The sequence below is a fragment of the Dama dama genome, chromosome 21, assembly GCF_033118175.1.
Source record: "Dama dama isolate Ldn47 chromosome 21, ASM3311817v1, whole genome shotgun sequence".
NCBI lineage: Eukaryota > Metazoa > Chordata > Mammalia > Artiodactyla > Cervidae > Dama > Dama dama.
In genome coordinates, this window is record NC_083701.1 from 78,785,330 (window position 1) to 78,798,769 (window position 13,440).

A 13,440-nucleotide genomic window follows, 5' to 3' on the forward strand; every position below is an offset into this window, starting at 1 on the left:
CCCTTGGTATCTTGAATTTTCTTGAAGAGATCTCTAGTCTTTCCCATTCTATTGTTTTTCTTTGTTTCTTTGCCTTGATCACTTGAGAAAGGCTTTATTGTCTCTCTTTGCTATTTTTTGGAATTCTGCATTGATACGGGTATATCCTTCCTTTTCTCCTTTGGTTTTTGCTTCTCTTCTATTCTCAGCTATTTGTAAGGCCTCCTCAGACTACCATTTTGCCTTTTTGCATTTCTTTTTCTTGGGGATGGTCTTAATCCGTGCCTCCTGTATAATGTCATGAACCTCTGTCCATTAGCTCTTCAGGAACTCTATCAGATCTAATCCCTTGAATCTATTTCTCACTTCCACTGTATAATCATAAGGGATTTGATTTAGGTCATACCTGAATGGTCTAGTGGTTTTCCTTCCTTTCTTCAATTTAAGTATGAATTTGGCAATAAGGAGTTCATGATCTGAGCCACAGTCAGCTCCTGGTCTTGTTTTTGCTGACTGTATAGAGCTTCTCCATCTTTGGCTGCAAAGAATATAATCAGTCTGATTTCTGTGTTGACCATCTGGTGATGTCCATATGTAGAGCCTTCTCTTGTGTTGTTGGAAGAGGGTGTTTGCTGTGACCAGTGCATTCTTTTGGCAAAACTCTATTAGCCTTTGCCCTGCTTCATTCTGTACTCCAAGGCTAAACTTGCCTTGGAGATACTCCAAATTTGCCTGTTACTCCAAGTATCTCTTGACTTCCTTCTTTTGCGTTCCAGTACCCTATAGTGAAAAGTACATCGTTTTGGGGTGTTAGTGCTAGAAGTTCTTGTAGGTCTTCATAGAACCATTCAGTTTCAGCTTTTTCAGCATTACTGGTTGGGCCATAGACTTGGATTACTGTGATATTGAACGATTTGCCTTGGAAACGAACAGAGACCATTCTTCCGTTTTTGAGATTGCATCCAAGTACTGCATTTTGCACTTTTTTTTTTTTTTACTATGATGCTACTCCATTTCTTCTAAGCGATTCTTGCCCACAGTGGTAGATATAATGGTCATCTGGATTAAATTCACCCATTCCAGTCTGTGTTAGTTCACTGATTCCTAAAATGTCGATGTTCACCCTTGCCATCTCCTGTTTGACCACTTCCAATTTGCCTTGATTCATGGACCTAATATACCAGGTTCCTATGCAATGTTGCTCTTTACAGGGTCGGACCTTGTTTCCATCACCAGTCACATCCACACTGAGTGTTGTTTTTGCTTTGGCTCCATCCCTTCATTCTTTCTGGAGTTATTTCTCCACTGATCTCCAGATGCATATTGGGGACCTACCGACCTGGGGAGTTCATCTTTCAGTGTCCTATCTTTTTTGCCTTTTCATACTGTTCATGGGATTCTCAAGGCAAGAATACTGAAGTGGTTTGCCATTCCCTTCTCTATGTGGCTCAACTGGTAAAGAATCCGCCTGTAATGTGGGAGGCCTGGGTTAGAAATAATCCCCTGGAGAAAGGCTACCCACTCCAGTATTCTGGCCTGGAGAATTCCCAAACTCAAAACAGAGCATCACCCTGAGTGACTTGCTTAAAAGAGCAGACAGTTGACTTGCTCATAGTTGGAGCTGGGTTCACCTGGGCAGCTCTCCTGCCCGTCTGACCAGCGCTCACTGACTGAGGTGTGGCGTCGCTGAGCTTGTGGCTTGTTTGCGGGTTGGCCTCATATGGTACGCAGGAAGAGGGGTGTTCTCCATGTGGTGTCAGTGCTTTTTCCTTGCCACATGCTTTTATCTTGTGATCTCCATAGCAGATTAGCTAGAACTTATACATGATGACTCAAGATTCCAAGATGTGCAAAAATTGAGGCTGCCAGGACTTTTTAAGGCTTATTCCCAGAACTGGCCAGTGTTACTTCTGCTGTGTTCTCTTATTTAAAGCTACTCTCAAGCATGGGCCAGATTCAAGAGGGAGGTGACTCAATCAGGGTCTGAATCCTGGGAATCTGCCGATGTCACAGCCCTCCACGGATGAGTGAAGGTAACATGGAAACCTTAGGCGTGGTTGGAAAGAAACACATAGACAGCATGATTAGAACTAGACTTCACAGGTAGAACCTTTAGAAATACCTGAATTTAAGGTATAGTGGAGGAAATGGTTGTTGGAAAACTGGAAAAAATTATAATCATTAACATCAATATTGAAGTACAATTTATGACATGATATAGAATATGGTGCAAGGTGTGGGAAATAATGGGGAGTCCAGCTAGGTTCTTACACTTGAGGAAATAGAGGCATGGTATTTTTCTTTGTGAAATTTATAGCCAAATGAGGCAGGCACTTTGAAAAATCATTTTAAATCCCTTTGGCTGGCAGGGTGAAAGTGAAGTGAAGGATACTTCCAGGGTGTACACCCTCACAGAGCCTTATGGAGGCTTCTTGGAGGAACAGACGTTGTTAATGTAGCTTATTGCACTGAACTAGCTCATGAATAAATTCGACTTTAACCCTTCTCAGCTCACAGGGAATATGTGTATACCTGGTGGTTTTGGCAGATGCTAAAACAAAGTCAGAAATAGACTTACTGGATGGCAGAAGAGTCAGTTTCACCTTACTACATGAAATGTTGGGATAGTATAGTATTTATAGATTTCTCACTATTACCTGTATTTAAGGCTATTAACATGGATTGAACACTAACATCTTTTAACTAAACTTGAGTGTATTCTGGACAGCCCTTTATTTGTTTTTTCTCTTGTAATTTTTTCCAAGATAATTTTTTGATTTAGAATTTACTGTTAGTTATTTTTTCCCCCCTCATGGTTTTTATTGCAGCTCTTAAGAAAATACCCTATCAGTTGGCTTGATTTGATTTTTATTTTATCCCCTCTTAAAATTTGGGGATTCATATTGGTAACTTCTGAAAAATAATTAGACATCTATCACATGACCATCTTTGAAGGCAGATTGTTGATTACTGATTAGGCTGTATCATTAAGGGCTGATTAAGTTGACACTATACAGTATTTTTTTTTTTTAATCTTAGAAGTAGAAACAATCAAATTGGACAGTTGATTATTAAGTTCTATTTTACTCATAACCCGTCCTGTAGGGGAAATTATCCCACTGACAAAACTTCTATTGTAAAGAGACCCAAGTTTTAGCTAGTGTAAGTTTGATGCCTCTTACATGGGAACACATCATAGCCCTTTTGTGGCGCCTCTACCAGTAGCCTCTCTCACTGCCAGATGAGATATGAACTGTCAGATCAGCCTTCTAAATCAAAACTGTTTCCCCACAACCTATTGAATCATGCCCAGCTGTTCTCTGATGTTGCCTTCCATGTTCCCTTTCCTCCAAACTATACTTTATACTCTTTGCTAAAACTCTTCACTGATTTTATACTTTTATGACCTTGTTATTTATTCATTCCATCATGCCTTTCTATTCATGCTTTGAAGGTGCTGTGAATTAGGGATGGTACTACAGTCTGGGGATTGGTGGTGAGCAAGGCAGACATGCTTCTCCTCTTCTGGAGTTTACACTGTGACTTAGAAAATAGAAACGGAGAAGGAACTATAAGTCTTACTAAAGCGTTGCATTTAGTAGCAATCAACTAGAAATAATTCCCAGGAGCTATTACATAAATAGATACATGCAAAGGTTATTATTGCTACCATTTGTAGTACAAATATCTGTTCAGGTGTGTGAATGTAAGCATCTATAAGTATTTGTATATGCATGAAATACTAAAGTTTTTCAACAGCTTTTTACTGAGCAGCTGAAATATACTAGGTGCGGACCGGCAGTAACTTGAACAAAAAATGTGCTGTTGGGGAGCTTATACGGTGATGGAGGTCACAGGTTCAGTTCTTACCCAGGCTGGCTAGGTCTCTCAGTTTGGGGAAGCCTTTATTCCGAAGTCACTTTCTCATTCAGGACCTGCTTGTTGCTCCCCTGTCTAAGACTGCAGAGACTACTCCTGACAGCCCCTCCTCTTCCCAGGTCTGTGTTTTCTCCCTGGTGCTCCCCACCGTCTGATAGACCGAATGTGTGTTCATTCCCCTCACTGGGAAGGAGAAGAGACAAGGTGGACTTTCTACTTTTATTCGTTGCTTTATTCTTAGTGCCTGGAACAGTGCCTGACACTTGATGGACCCCATGGACTGTGGCCACCAGGCTCCTCTGTCCATGGGACTCAACAAGCAAGTATACTGGAGGGGGTAACTGTTCTCTTCTCCAGGGGAGCTTCCCGACCCGGGGATCAAAACCCAGGTTTCTTGCACTACAGACAGATTTTTTTACCCTCTGAGCTACCAGGGAAGTCCTGACACTTAATAGGTACTCAAAAATAATTGTTAATAATAAGTGAAATATATATTGTATTTCCAATTAGCAGTAACTGCTGTCTGGAAAAGTGAAGAAAGACTTTGAATGGACTGCAGTGTGAACCCAAATTTGTGCTCCAGTTTTTATCAGTTCTTCAGGTTTAATGTAGGAAATCAGGGGATGTATATTATGCATATATTACATATGTATTAGTTTGAACTGTGGTATGTCAAAAATTGTTAAATATAAAAATTCATATAATTTGACCTAAAATGCCAAAGCCTTTGACTCTGTGGATCACAATAACCTGTGGAGAATTCTGAAAGAGGTGGGAATACCAGACCACCTGATCTGCCTCTTGAGAAACCTGTATGCAGGTCAGGAAGCAACAGTTAGAACTGGACATGGAACAACAGACTGGTTGAAAATAGGAAAAGGAGTACGTCAAGGCTGTATATTGTCACCCTGCTTATTTAACTTATATGCAGAGTACATCATGAGAAATGCTGGGCTGGATGAAGCACAAGCTGGAATCAAGATTGCCGGGAGAAATATCAATAAGCTCAGATATGCAGATGATACCACCCTTATGGCAGAAAGTGAAGAGGAACTAAAGAGCCTCTTGATGAAAGTAAAAGAGGAGAGTGAAAAAATTGGCTTAAAGCTCAACATTCAGAAAACTGAGATCATGGCATCCGGTCCCAGCACTTCATGGGAAATAGATGGGGAAACAGTGGAAACAGTGGCTGACTTTATTTTTCTTGGGCTCCAAAATCACTGCAGATGGTGATTGCAACGATGAAATTAAAAGATGCTTACTCCTTGGAAGGAAAGTTATGACCAACCTAGACAGCATATTAAAAAGCAAAGACATTACTTTGTCAACAAAGGTCTATTTAGTGAAGGCTATGGTTTTTCCAGTGGTCATGTATGGATGTGAGAATTGGACTGTGAAGAAAGCTGAGTGCTGAAGAATTGATGCTTTTGAACTGTGGTGTTGGAGAAGACTCTTGAGAGTCCCTTGGACTGCAGGGAGATCCCACCAGTCCATCCTAAAGATCAGTCCTGGGTGTTCATTGGAAGGTCTGATGCTGAAGCTGACTCTCCAGTACTTTGGCCACCTGATGCAAAGAGCTGACTCATTTGAAAAGACCCTGATGTTGGGAAAGATTGAAGGCAGGAGGAGAAGGGGATGACAGAGGATGAAATGGTTGGATGGCATCACCGACTCGATGGATGTGGGTTTGGGTGGACTCCGGGAGTTGGTGATGGATAGGGAGGCCTGGCGTGCTGCGGTTCATGGGGTTGCAAAGAGTTGGACACGACTGAACGACTAAACTAACTGAACTGAAAATAGAACAATGCCCAATTTGAAATATGCTTAAATTGAATGGCAAAGAATGATTTTTAAAAGTGATTTTTGGTGAAATACTCAAGAGTATTATGGGGAAGAGTACTGGGGAAAATGTAAAAGAATTATGGAAACAAACGCAAGTAACTAAACCCTACTACATTTCTGAAGAAAGGCCTCTATATTTAAACTTGTATTAAAAAGCCAGTTGTATAATGAAAAGAACCTGGTACACCATATGTTCACAGAGATGTTTTATGAAATTGTCAAAAAAATTAGATGTTGATCATTGCCTAATTTTATATAAGAATGAAAAAGCTAAGGTACAGAGAAATCAGGAAACTTGCCTAAGGTCACAGGGTGAAGTCAAAATTTCCACCCAAGTCTTTCTACTGGTAATCTGTGATCATTTTACCATCCTGAGTTCTATTGCCACATTTTTTCAAAATTGGAATTCTTTTGAAAGGAAACATTTTGAAGATATTCGGCAAAAAAAAAATTATTAATTAGGACTAATAAAGTACTTTGCATTGAGGAAGCTTGTGCCTTCTTCATATTCCAATCAGTGGGATAAAAGTGTTTCAAAATAGAGCTGAAACTGCCAAGGTTAAGATGACTCAGTGTAATTGATTTTATAAATAATTTTGCCCTTGAGAAGAGGTAAAGGACTTGGATAAAGATTTTGGAAGAGATTTCAGTGGCAAAGACAAAGTATGCTTTCAGTCAGCGAAAACTTACATTTATTGTACGCTCCTTGTGTTCAGGGCATTATTCTAGATGCTAGAAATTCAGTAGTGAGAACAGTCAGCCAACTTTATTAACTTTTATTAAACATAGCATGAAAGAGCATACTTGTTCTCTTCAAGCACAGACTTCTTCAGGATAGACTATATATTTGTTAGGCCATTAAACAAGGCTCAGTAAATTTAACAGGATAAAAATAATACACAACGTTTTCTCCAGTTGCAGTGGAATTAAATTAGAAAGCAACAGCAGAAAGAAATCTGAGAAATACTTTAAATATTTGGAAACTAAAACTTAAGCACACTTCTAAATAGCCCATAGGTCAAATTAAAAAAATAATTTTAACTGAATGGAAATAGAAACAAACATATGAAAAGCCCCTCATTGCAGCTCTAAGAGGGCTCTGAGTGCTTACGTTAGAATGGAAGGAAGATCTAAAATTGACATTAACCTCAGGAAACTGGAATGCTAAATTCAAGATAAGTAGAAGGAAGGAAATTAGACCAGAAATCAGTGAATAAAACACAGGGGACTATATCTAACAGAAAGTCCAAAACCTGTACACCGAAAACTACAAAACATTACTGAGAGCTTTTAAAGAAGATAACAGTAAATGGAGAGATACGGCATGCTCATAGTTTAGAAAACTCGGCATTATTAAAATGGTCCTTCTCTGCATGCTGATAGATAGCAGTGGTGTAGTAGTGTTAGTCCCTCAGCCGTGTCTGACTCTGTTTGACCCCACAGACTGTAGCCCGCCAGGCTCCTCTGTCCATGGGATTCTCCAGGCAAGAAGACTGGAGTGGGTAGCCGTTCCCTTCTCCAGGGCATCTTCCCGACCCAGGGATCAAACCCAAGACTCTTGCATTGCACGCAGATTCTTTACCATCTGAGTTACAGGGAATAGATTCAATCTAATCTCTAATGAAATTAAAGGAGGCCTTTTCATAGAAATTGTCAAACCGATACTAGATTTACATGAAATTACAAAGATCTAGAATGGCTAAAACAATTTTGAAAAGGAAGAACAACTTACAAGAATTTATACTAACTGATTTACAACTCACTCTAAAGCTAAGAATTAAGACAGAATATCCATGTGTCAGTGGAGCAGAATAGACAGGGATGCCAGTGAGAAAGGATGGTCTTTTAACACATACTGGGATAATTGAATGTTCATATAAAGAAACTCAAAAATTACACACATATATGTAAAATTATATATGCCTGAATGCAAGCACTAAAAGTATAAAACCTCTGTAAGAAAACATACACCAAATGGATGATATATTAAAAAAAGAAACCTATAAATTCACCAAAATTTAAATTTTTTGAATAAATTCACCTGTCCGCTCTTTGAAAAACTCTGCTAAGGAAAAATTTTAAAATCTACTGACTAAGAGATCGTTTCACTCATATTATCTTGCAATGGACAGATTTTTTTTTTTTTAATTCTTACAACTCAGTAGTATGGAGACAACCCGATTAATAATCGGCTTAGAGACTTAAGGTGGTATTAATGGTAAAGAGCCCACCTTCCAATGCAGGAGACATAAGAGATACGGGTTTGATCCCTGGGTCTGGAAGATCCTGTGGAGGAGGGCAGGGCAGCCCACTCCAGTGTTCTTGCTTGGAGAATCCCACGGACAGAGGGGCCTGGTGGGCTACAGTCTACAGGGTTGCAAAGAGTCGGACATGACTGGGTGACTAAGCACACAGCCCACTAGTACTGACCATATTTCCAAAAGAAAGCTCGATTGTGCTCTCTGGCTTCCAAAATGCTGGAAATGATGTGGCTGAAGAAGGGTAAAGGGCCTCAGTATTCAGTATACCAGCATTCACTTAATACATGAATAATCAATTTTAGCCCTAAGCTCTGTCTTGTATCTCCCAGACCGGAGACATTTTATTTTATTTTCTCCAGAAAATAACTGCTAGTCTCCTGGGTTGGGGAAAGGACAGCCATTTGCCTGCACAGAATGTGGAGGAATCTGGATGCCAAACAGCTCTAAGACAGACTTTCAGCCTGTTTCACTGTTTCACCATCATTTTGTTTCCGTTGCCATCCCAGAGTCCCATGTCAGGTGTTGTAGTATAAATTTTGTTGCTTCCAAACTTTCTCTGTGGTTTTTCTCAGCTTAGCAACTGGGAGTCTGAAGTCTGTTTCCAACTGTTTGTCTTTTCTCCTGCTTTCAAAGTTCAGTTGCTGCTGTCTCTTCTCTCAGATATTGGCTCTTGTAGTTCTCTGTTATTTTTAAGTTTATTCTCATTTCATGGAATTTCAGGAGATAGTGAAAATAAATGCTTATGTCCAATTCACCATCTTCTGCAAAAAGGCTTCTATTTCTATGTTTAATATCATAGGCTTCACAGTTTTTCTTTGACCTTCACTATAGCCCTCACTTGATTTGTTTTTAACTGTCTTAACTGACCTTCGAGTTACTGGCGTGCCAGATTAATGAGTGCTGTCCACTCCCTCTGTGAAATACGTTATGGATGCACAGTGCGGGAGCAAGAAGCTATCTCTGAGCACGTGTGCACTCCTTTCCCACCAGTGGAGCTGTGTGTGCGTGCAGGGCTCAGCTTATGCCTCTTTAAAGAAACGAAAGCTGGAAATAGTAGTTGATACATTATGGGTGTGAATATATAGAAAAGATGTAATAGAACTCTATAAAGAGCCACATCAAAAGTTAATCAATGAGTATACATAGTTTTAATTTAAAATGTGTGTGCTTTGTGAGTATCATTTTTGTTATGAGTCTCTGCTTTAACAGCTTCCTCAGTTAAATGAATAAGTTAATAAATTTTTAAAAAGATAAATAAATAGGGCTTCCCTTGTGGCTCAGCTGGTCAAAAATCTGCCTACAGTGTGGGAGACCTGGGTTTGATCTCTGCGTTGGGAAGATCCCCTGGAGAAGAGAAAGGCTACCCACTCCATTATTCTGGCCTGGAGAATTCCATGGACTGTGTAGTCCATGGGGTTGCAAAGAGCCAGACACGACTGAGCGACTTTCAGTTTCAGTTAAAAGAACAACTGCTGTCCCAAATATATTGGGTGATACCTTGTTTTAAAATAACAGAGAAATGTAATTATATCCTGTGGATCAAATGTATGATTCTGCTATGTTGTCTGCTGAATTTTCACATGCTTAACAATATAATTGTTTTTGTTTAGTTCCAGATGTTGAAGTGAAAGGAGAGAGTTCTAGCTATTATCTCTTGTTACAAGGTAATGGCAATGGAAAGTGTAAAGCCACGTTGATTCACTCAGCCAACCAGATCAATGGCTCGTTTGCACTCAGTTTAATTCATGGAAAGATGAAAGCAACGACAGAAGAAACCAAATTGAGTGAGTGTTAACTTTAGAGGGAAAACAAAACATTTTTTTATCTGTTTGTGTAAATAGTTAACTTATGTGGTTTTTAATGAACTTATTGTCTTCAAACTCCATTTCACTTTCCGTAAATTTGCTTTTATTTTAACTATTTTATAACATATTTGAACAATATAGAATGCAGAGAATTTATCCTTTACATATCATACTTCTTAAAATGTAGCAAGTCACCCCTTCAGTTCCAAACAGGAAAATTTTTAGTATTTTCCACTTTACGCAAATTATTTTTCTAGAATTTACGTCTCATTGTTATTTACTTTCTCTCCAGCATCTTTATTGCTCATCTTTTTTACTCTCCAAGCTCCATGCCTGGGTTCTCCATCACGGTGTGACCAACTGCCCCAAATGTAGCCTAACGATGACTGTCTATTATCATGTCTCGTGGTCCTGGGGGCTGACTGGGCTCAGCTGGATGTTTCTGTTTTGAAGGCCCGCGTCTGACTGCCATCACACACGACTGGGGCTTCTTTTCATTTGAAGACTTCACAGGGCTGGGTGTGTAGGCTGGCTCTTCCCCTGTGTATTTGGTGCCTGGGTGGGGGTGGCTGGATCAGATTGAGCTGATCTCCTCTTCACACACCCATCCTCCAGCCAGCCTGGGCTTCCTCGCAACAGCTTGTCTCCAGGAAGTCTGATTTCTTTATGGTTGTCAGCTTCTCTTAGAGCGAGTGTTCTAAGACGCTGTAAAACTTTCTATGACTTATGTCTTTCATTGTCGCTTTTACCATGCCTTGTTGGTCTCCTGGGGTCACCTAGATTCATTGTGGAAGGTCTACACGGCAGGTGAGAAGCAGAACCTGATTCTCGGGGAGGCCACCTTTGAAGACCAACTCCTACAGTCCATCACTGTTTTGTGTAGCAGTTTCAGTAGCTGAAGCAGAAGAAGATGTAGTGGAGAGAATTCTGCTCTGCTACCTAAATTCTCTGAATTTAAGAAGCAGGTCAAAGTTTAAAATGCAAAATAATTTAGTATGTTTATTTTCTGCTGTTCATTTATTATTGTTTACTTTGAAATATGCAAGATGAAGAAAGATAAATAATTGACTTTTAATTACATTTTAATACATTTCTTGAGAACTGTATATTAATTGTTGTTATAAACCATCTTTAATACTGATTTTTTTTTTTTCTATTTCTTAGGTTTTCCTCTTGACCTCTTGTCACTTCCGAGTTTCTCCAGGGAGCAGCTTATACAGAGAGAAAAACAGTTAGACAGTGTTCAGGCTTTGGCTTTGAAGGAATGTCTGAGTAAGTAATTGTGTATGCATTTCATTCTGTTGTAGGAATGTTGGCTTGTTCAGACCTAATGCTTTCTTTTAACACTTTTCTTACATACTTTTTTTTAAGATATGATACTCACTGGTAGAACTATTTTTTTAGCAGAAGGTGAGGCAGAAAAGAATAGCTTCATTGCTTTGCCAGGCAAAGGAGCCACAGTGGACTCCTGCCCTTAAAAACTGTGTCCTAACCCAGGGGAGTTTATTGAGAGGTTTTATGGCAATGGTTCAAGGGTGGTGTTGCTGACAAAATTACTGTGTGCGCAAGGTCTTAGGTGGTCAGTCTCCTAATCTTTTTTTTTTAATTAAAATTTTTTTATTGCAGTAAAAGTCATATAATATAAAACATACTGTATTTTAATCATATTTAACTGTGCAGTTCAGTGGCACTAAGTACTTTCTTAATAGAGGTGATGAAGCGTAGAAACGATCTGTAATTTTTTTCCCACCAGATTCAGAATATTCCTATTTGCTTGTATATTGCTATTACCATTTATAATAATATTTGCCCAGGAAAATTTAGTTTCTCATTATTTTTAATTGTATGCCAGAAAGGATACTTTCTGGTTAATGTAGTCATGTTTACAAAATTTCTCTTTATATCTTTTAGCTAGAGGAGAGGAAGGTAGAGATTGCAAACAGAAGAAAATACAAATCTAGAGAAATTAATATGTTAACTTGAGCATTGCTTCTTAGACTTTAATCATAACTAAGCACATTGCATATATTGAGTCAGGTTGGATCATGGGTTTTTCTTTTTTCAAGAAATTGACACTTTTTTAGGGTTGTATTTAAGATTTTTTCCTCTGTTTCTAAATGTTAACTTGGTTATCAATCTTAACATTGTTGTCACAAATAATCATTCATTAATACCTAATATGGACTTAAGCTAATTAATATAGAATTTCTAAAAACTTGATTCAAATTGTGAGGCTTCATTAGTTGCATATAGAAAAACTGATTATTAAGTACATACACTATAAAATGAAAAATATCACTCTTTAAAAGCATTTAAAAATATTTTGGCATCAGTATTTCATTTTATTCAGTGGAAAATAATTTTAGTATACCTGGTCTCAATAATTTGTGTAAGAATTACTATTTTTTCATTTGTACAAAGCCAGAGTAATTGTGTAGTCTTGAACTCCTCAAACCACTTTTTTTGACTATGAAAATAATAGAATCGAGAAAGGTGAATTAGTTTCAATAAAAGGTAGTATGTATTAACCCAAGGGAAAGAAAAAAGAAAAAACCTAAAAATAGAGTTACACACGATCCAGCACCTCCGACTCCTGAGCATGTATCTGGAAAAGGTGGAAACTATCATCAAAAAGGTAAACGTACCCCAAGTGCTCATAGCAGCACTGTTTCCAGCAGCCAGGGCATGGAAGCAACCTAGGTGTCCATCGGCGGACGAGTGGACAGAGAATGTGCAGTATTACTCAACAGTAAAAAAGAGTGAAAAAGTACCATTTGCAGCAAGATGGATAAGCCTAGAGATTCTCATACTAAGTGAAGTCAGACAGAAGGTAAATATCATACATCACTTACATGTGAAATCTAAAAGAATGATACAAATAAACTCTTATAAAACAGAAGTAGACTCAGAGGCACAGGAAACAAACTCATGGTCCCCAGAGGAGGACGCAGAGCAGGGATGAGGGTGGGTGGGTGAGGAGTTTGGAATTAGCAATACAGACTGTCATTTATGCATATGTATATATGTACATATATAGATAGATAGATAAACAACAAGATCCTAACGCATGTAGCATGGGGAGCTATATTCGATACCTTGTAATAGCCGATAGCAGAAAAGAATCAGAAAAGGAATATATATATATGTCTCTGAATCATCTTGCTACACACCTGAAAGTAACACACTGTGTAAATCAACTATAATTCAATTTAAAAGGAAAAAAAGCTGAAATACTAGTATTTTTGTGGATAAAGCCCCTATGTTTCAAACATCTACATGCTTAGTATTGTTTACCTCTGACTCTGTTCTAGCCCTGCTAAACCCCTCTTTAGGCTTTGAACCTTTGCCATAAGCCTCTGGCAGCTCCTTAAAGCTAAGTTCCTTCAGCATCTTCCCTCCCTCATCTTCACCTCTCTTCCTGACCCTTCCAACCAGAAAACTGAGAGTGGAAGAGCGGGCAGCTCCCTGAAGCCGGTCCGTCTCTCCTCTGGGTAAGGCCATCCCTCCTGCTTGATTGGGAAAGGAATCAAGTTGTTGCCTATAGGTGTGACTGGAAGCTCTGCTTCAGGGAGGGGGGCAAAGGAGGTGCTAAATAAATGCTGAAAATGTGGAAGCACCAGCAGCTGAGTTATAACCCAGGCAGGAGCTGGAAGGATGGCCTCAGCACTGGGCAA

At 39.0% G+C, this 13,440-nt stretch overlaps 1 protein-coding gene across 2 annotated transcripts in view; it reads left to right on the forward strand.

The window, feature by feature from the left end:
- The window catches only part of MTBP (MDM2 binding protein), a 72,238-nt gene that overhangs the window by 22,985 nt on the left and 35,813 nt on the right, over positions 1 to 13,440 (forward strand). For both annotated transcript variants that reach the window (XM_061123886.1, XM_061123887.1), the window contains exons 12-13: positions 9,572 to 9,745; positions 10,931 to 11,038. In XM_061123886.1, coding sequence (XP_060979869.1) covers positions 9,572 to 9,745; positions 10,931 to 11,038 — 282 coding nt within the window. The remainder of the gene's footprint in view (positions 1 to 9,571; positions 9,746 to 10,930; positions 11,039 to 13,440) is intronic.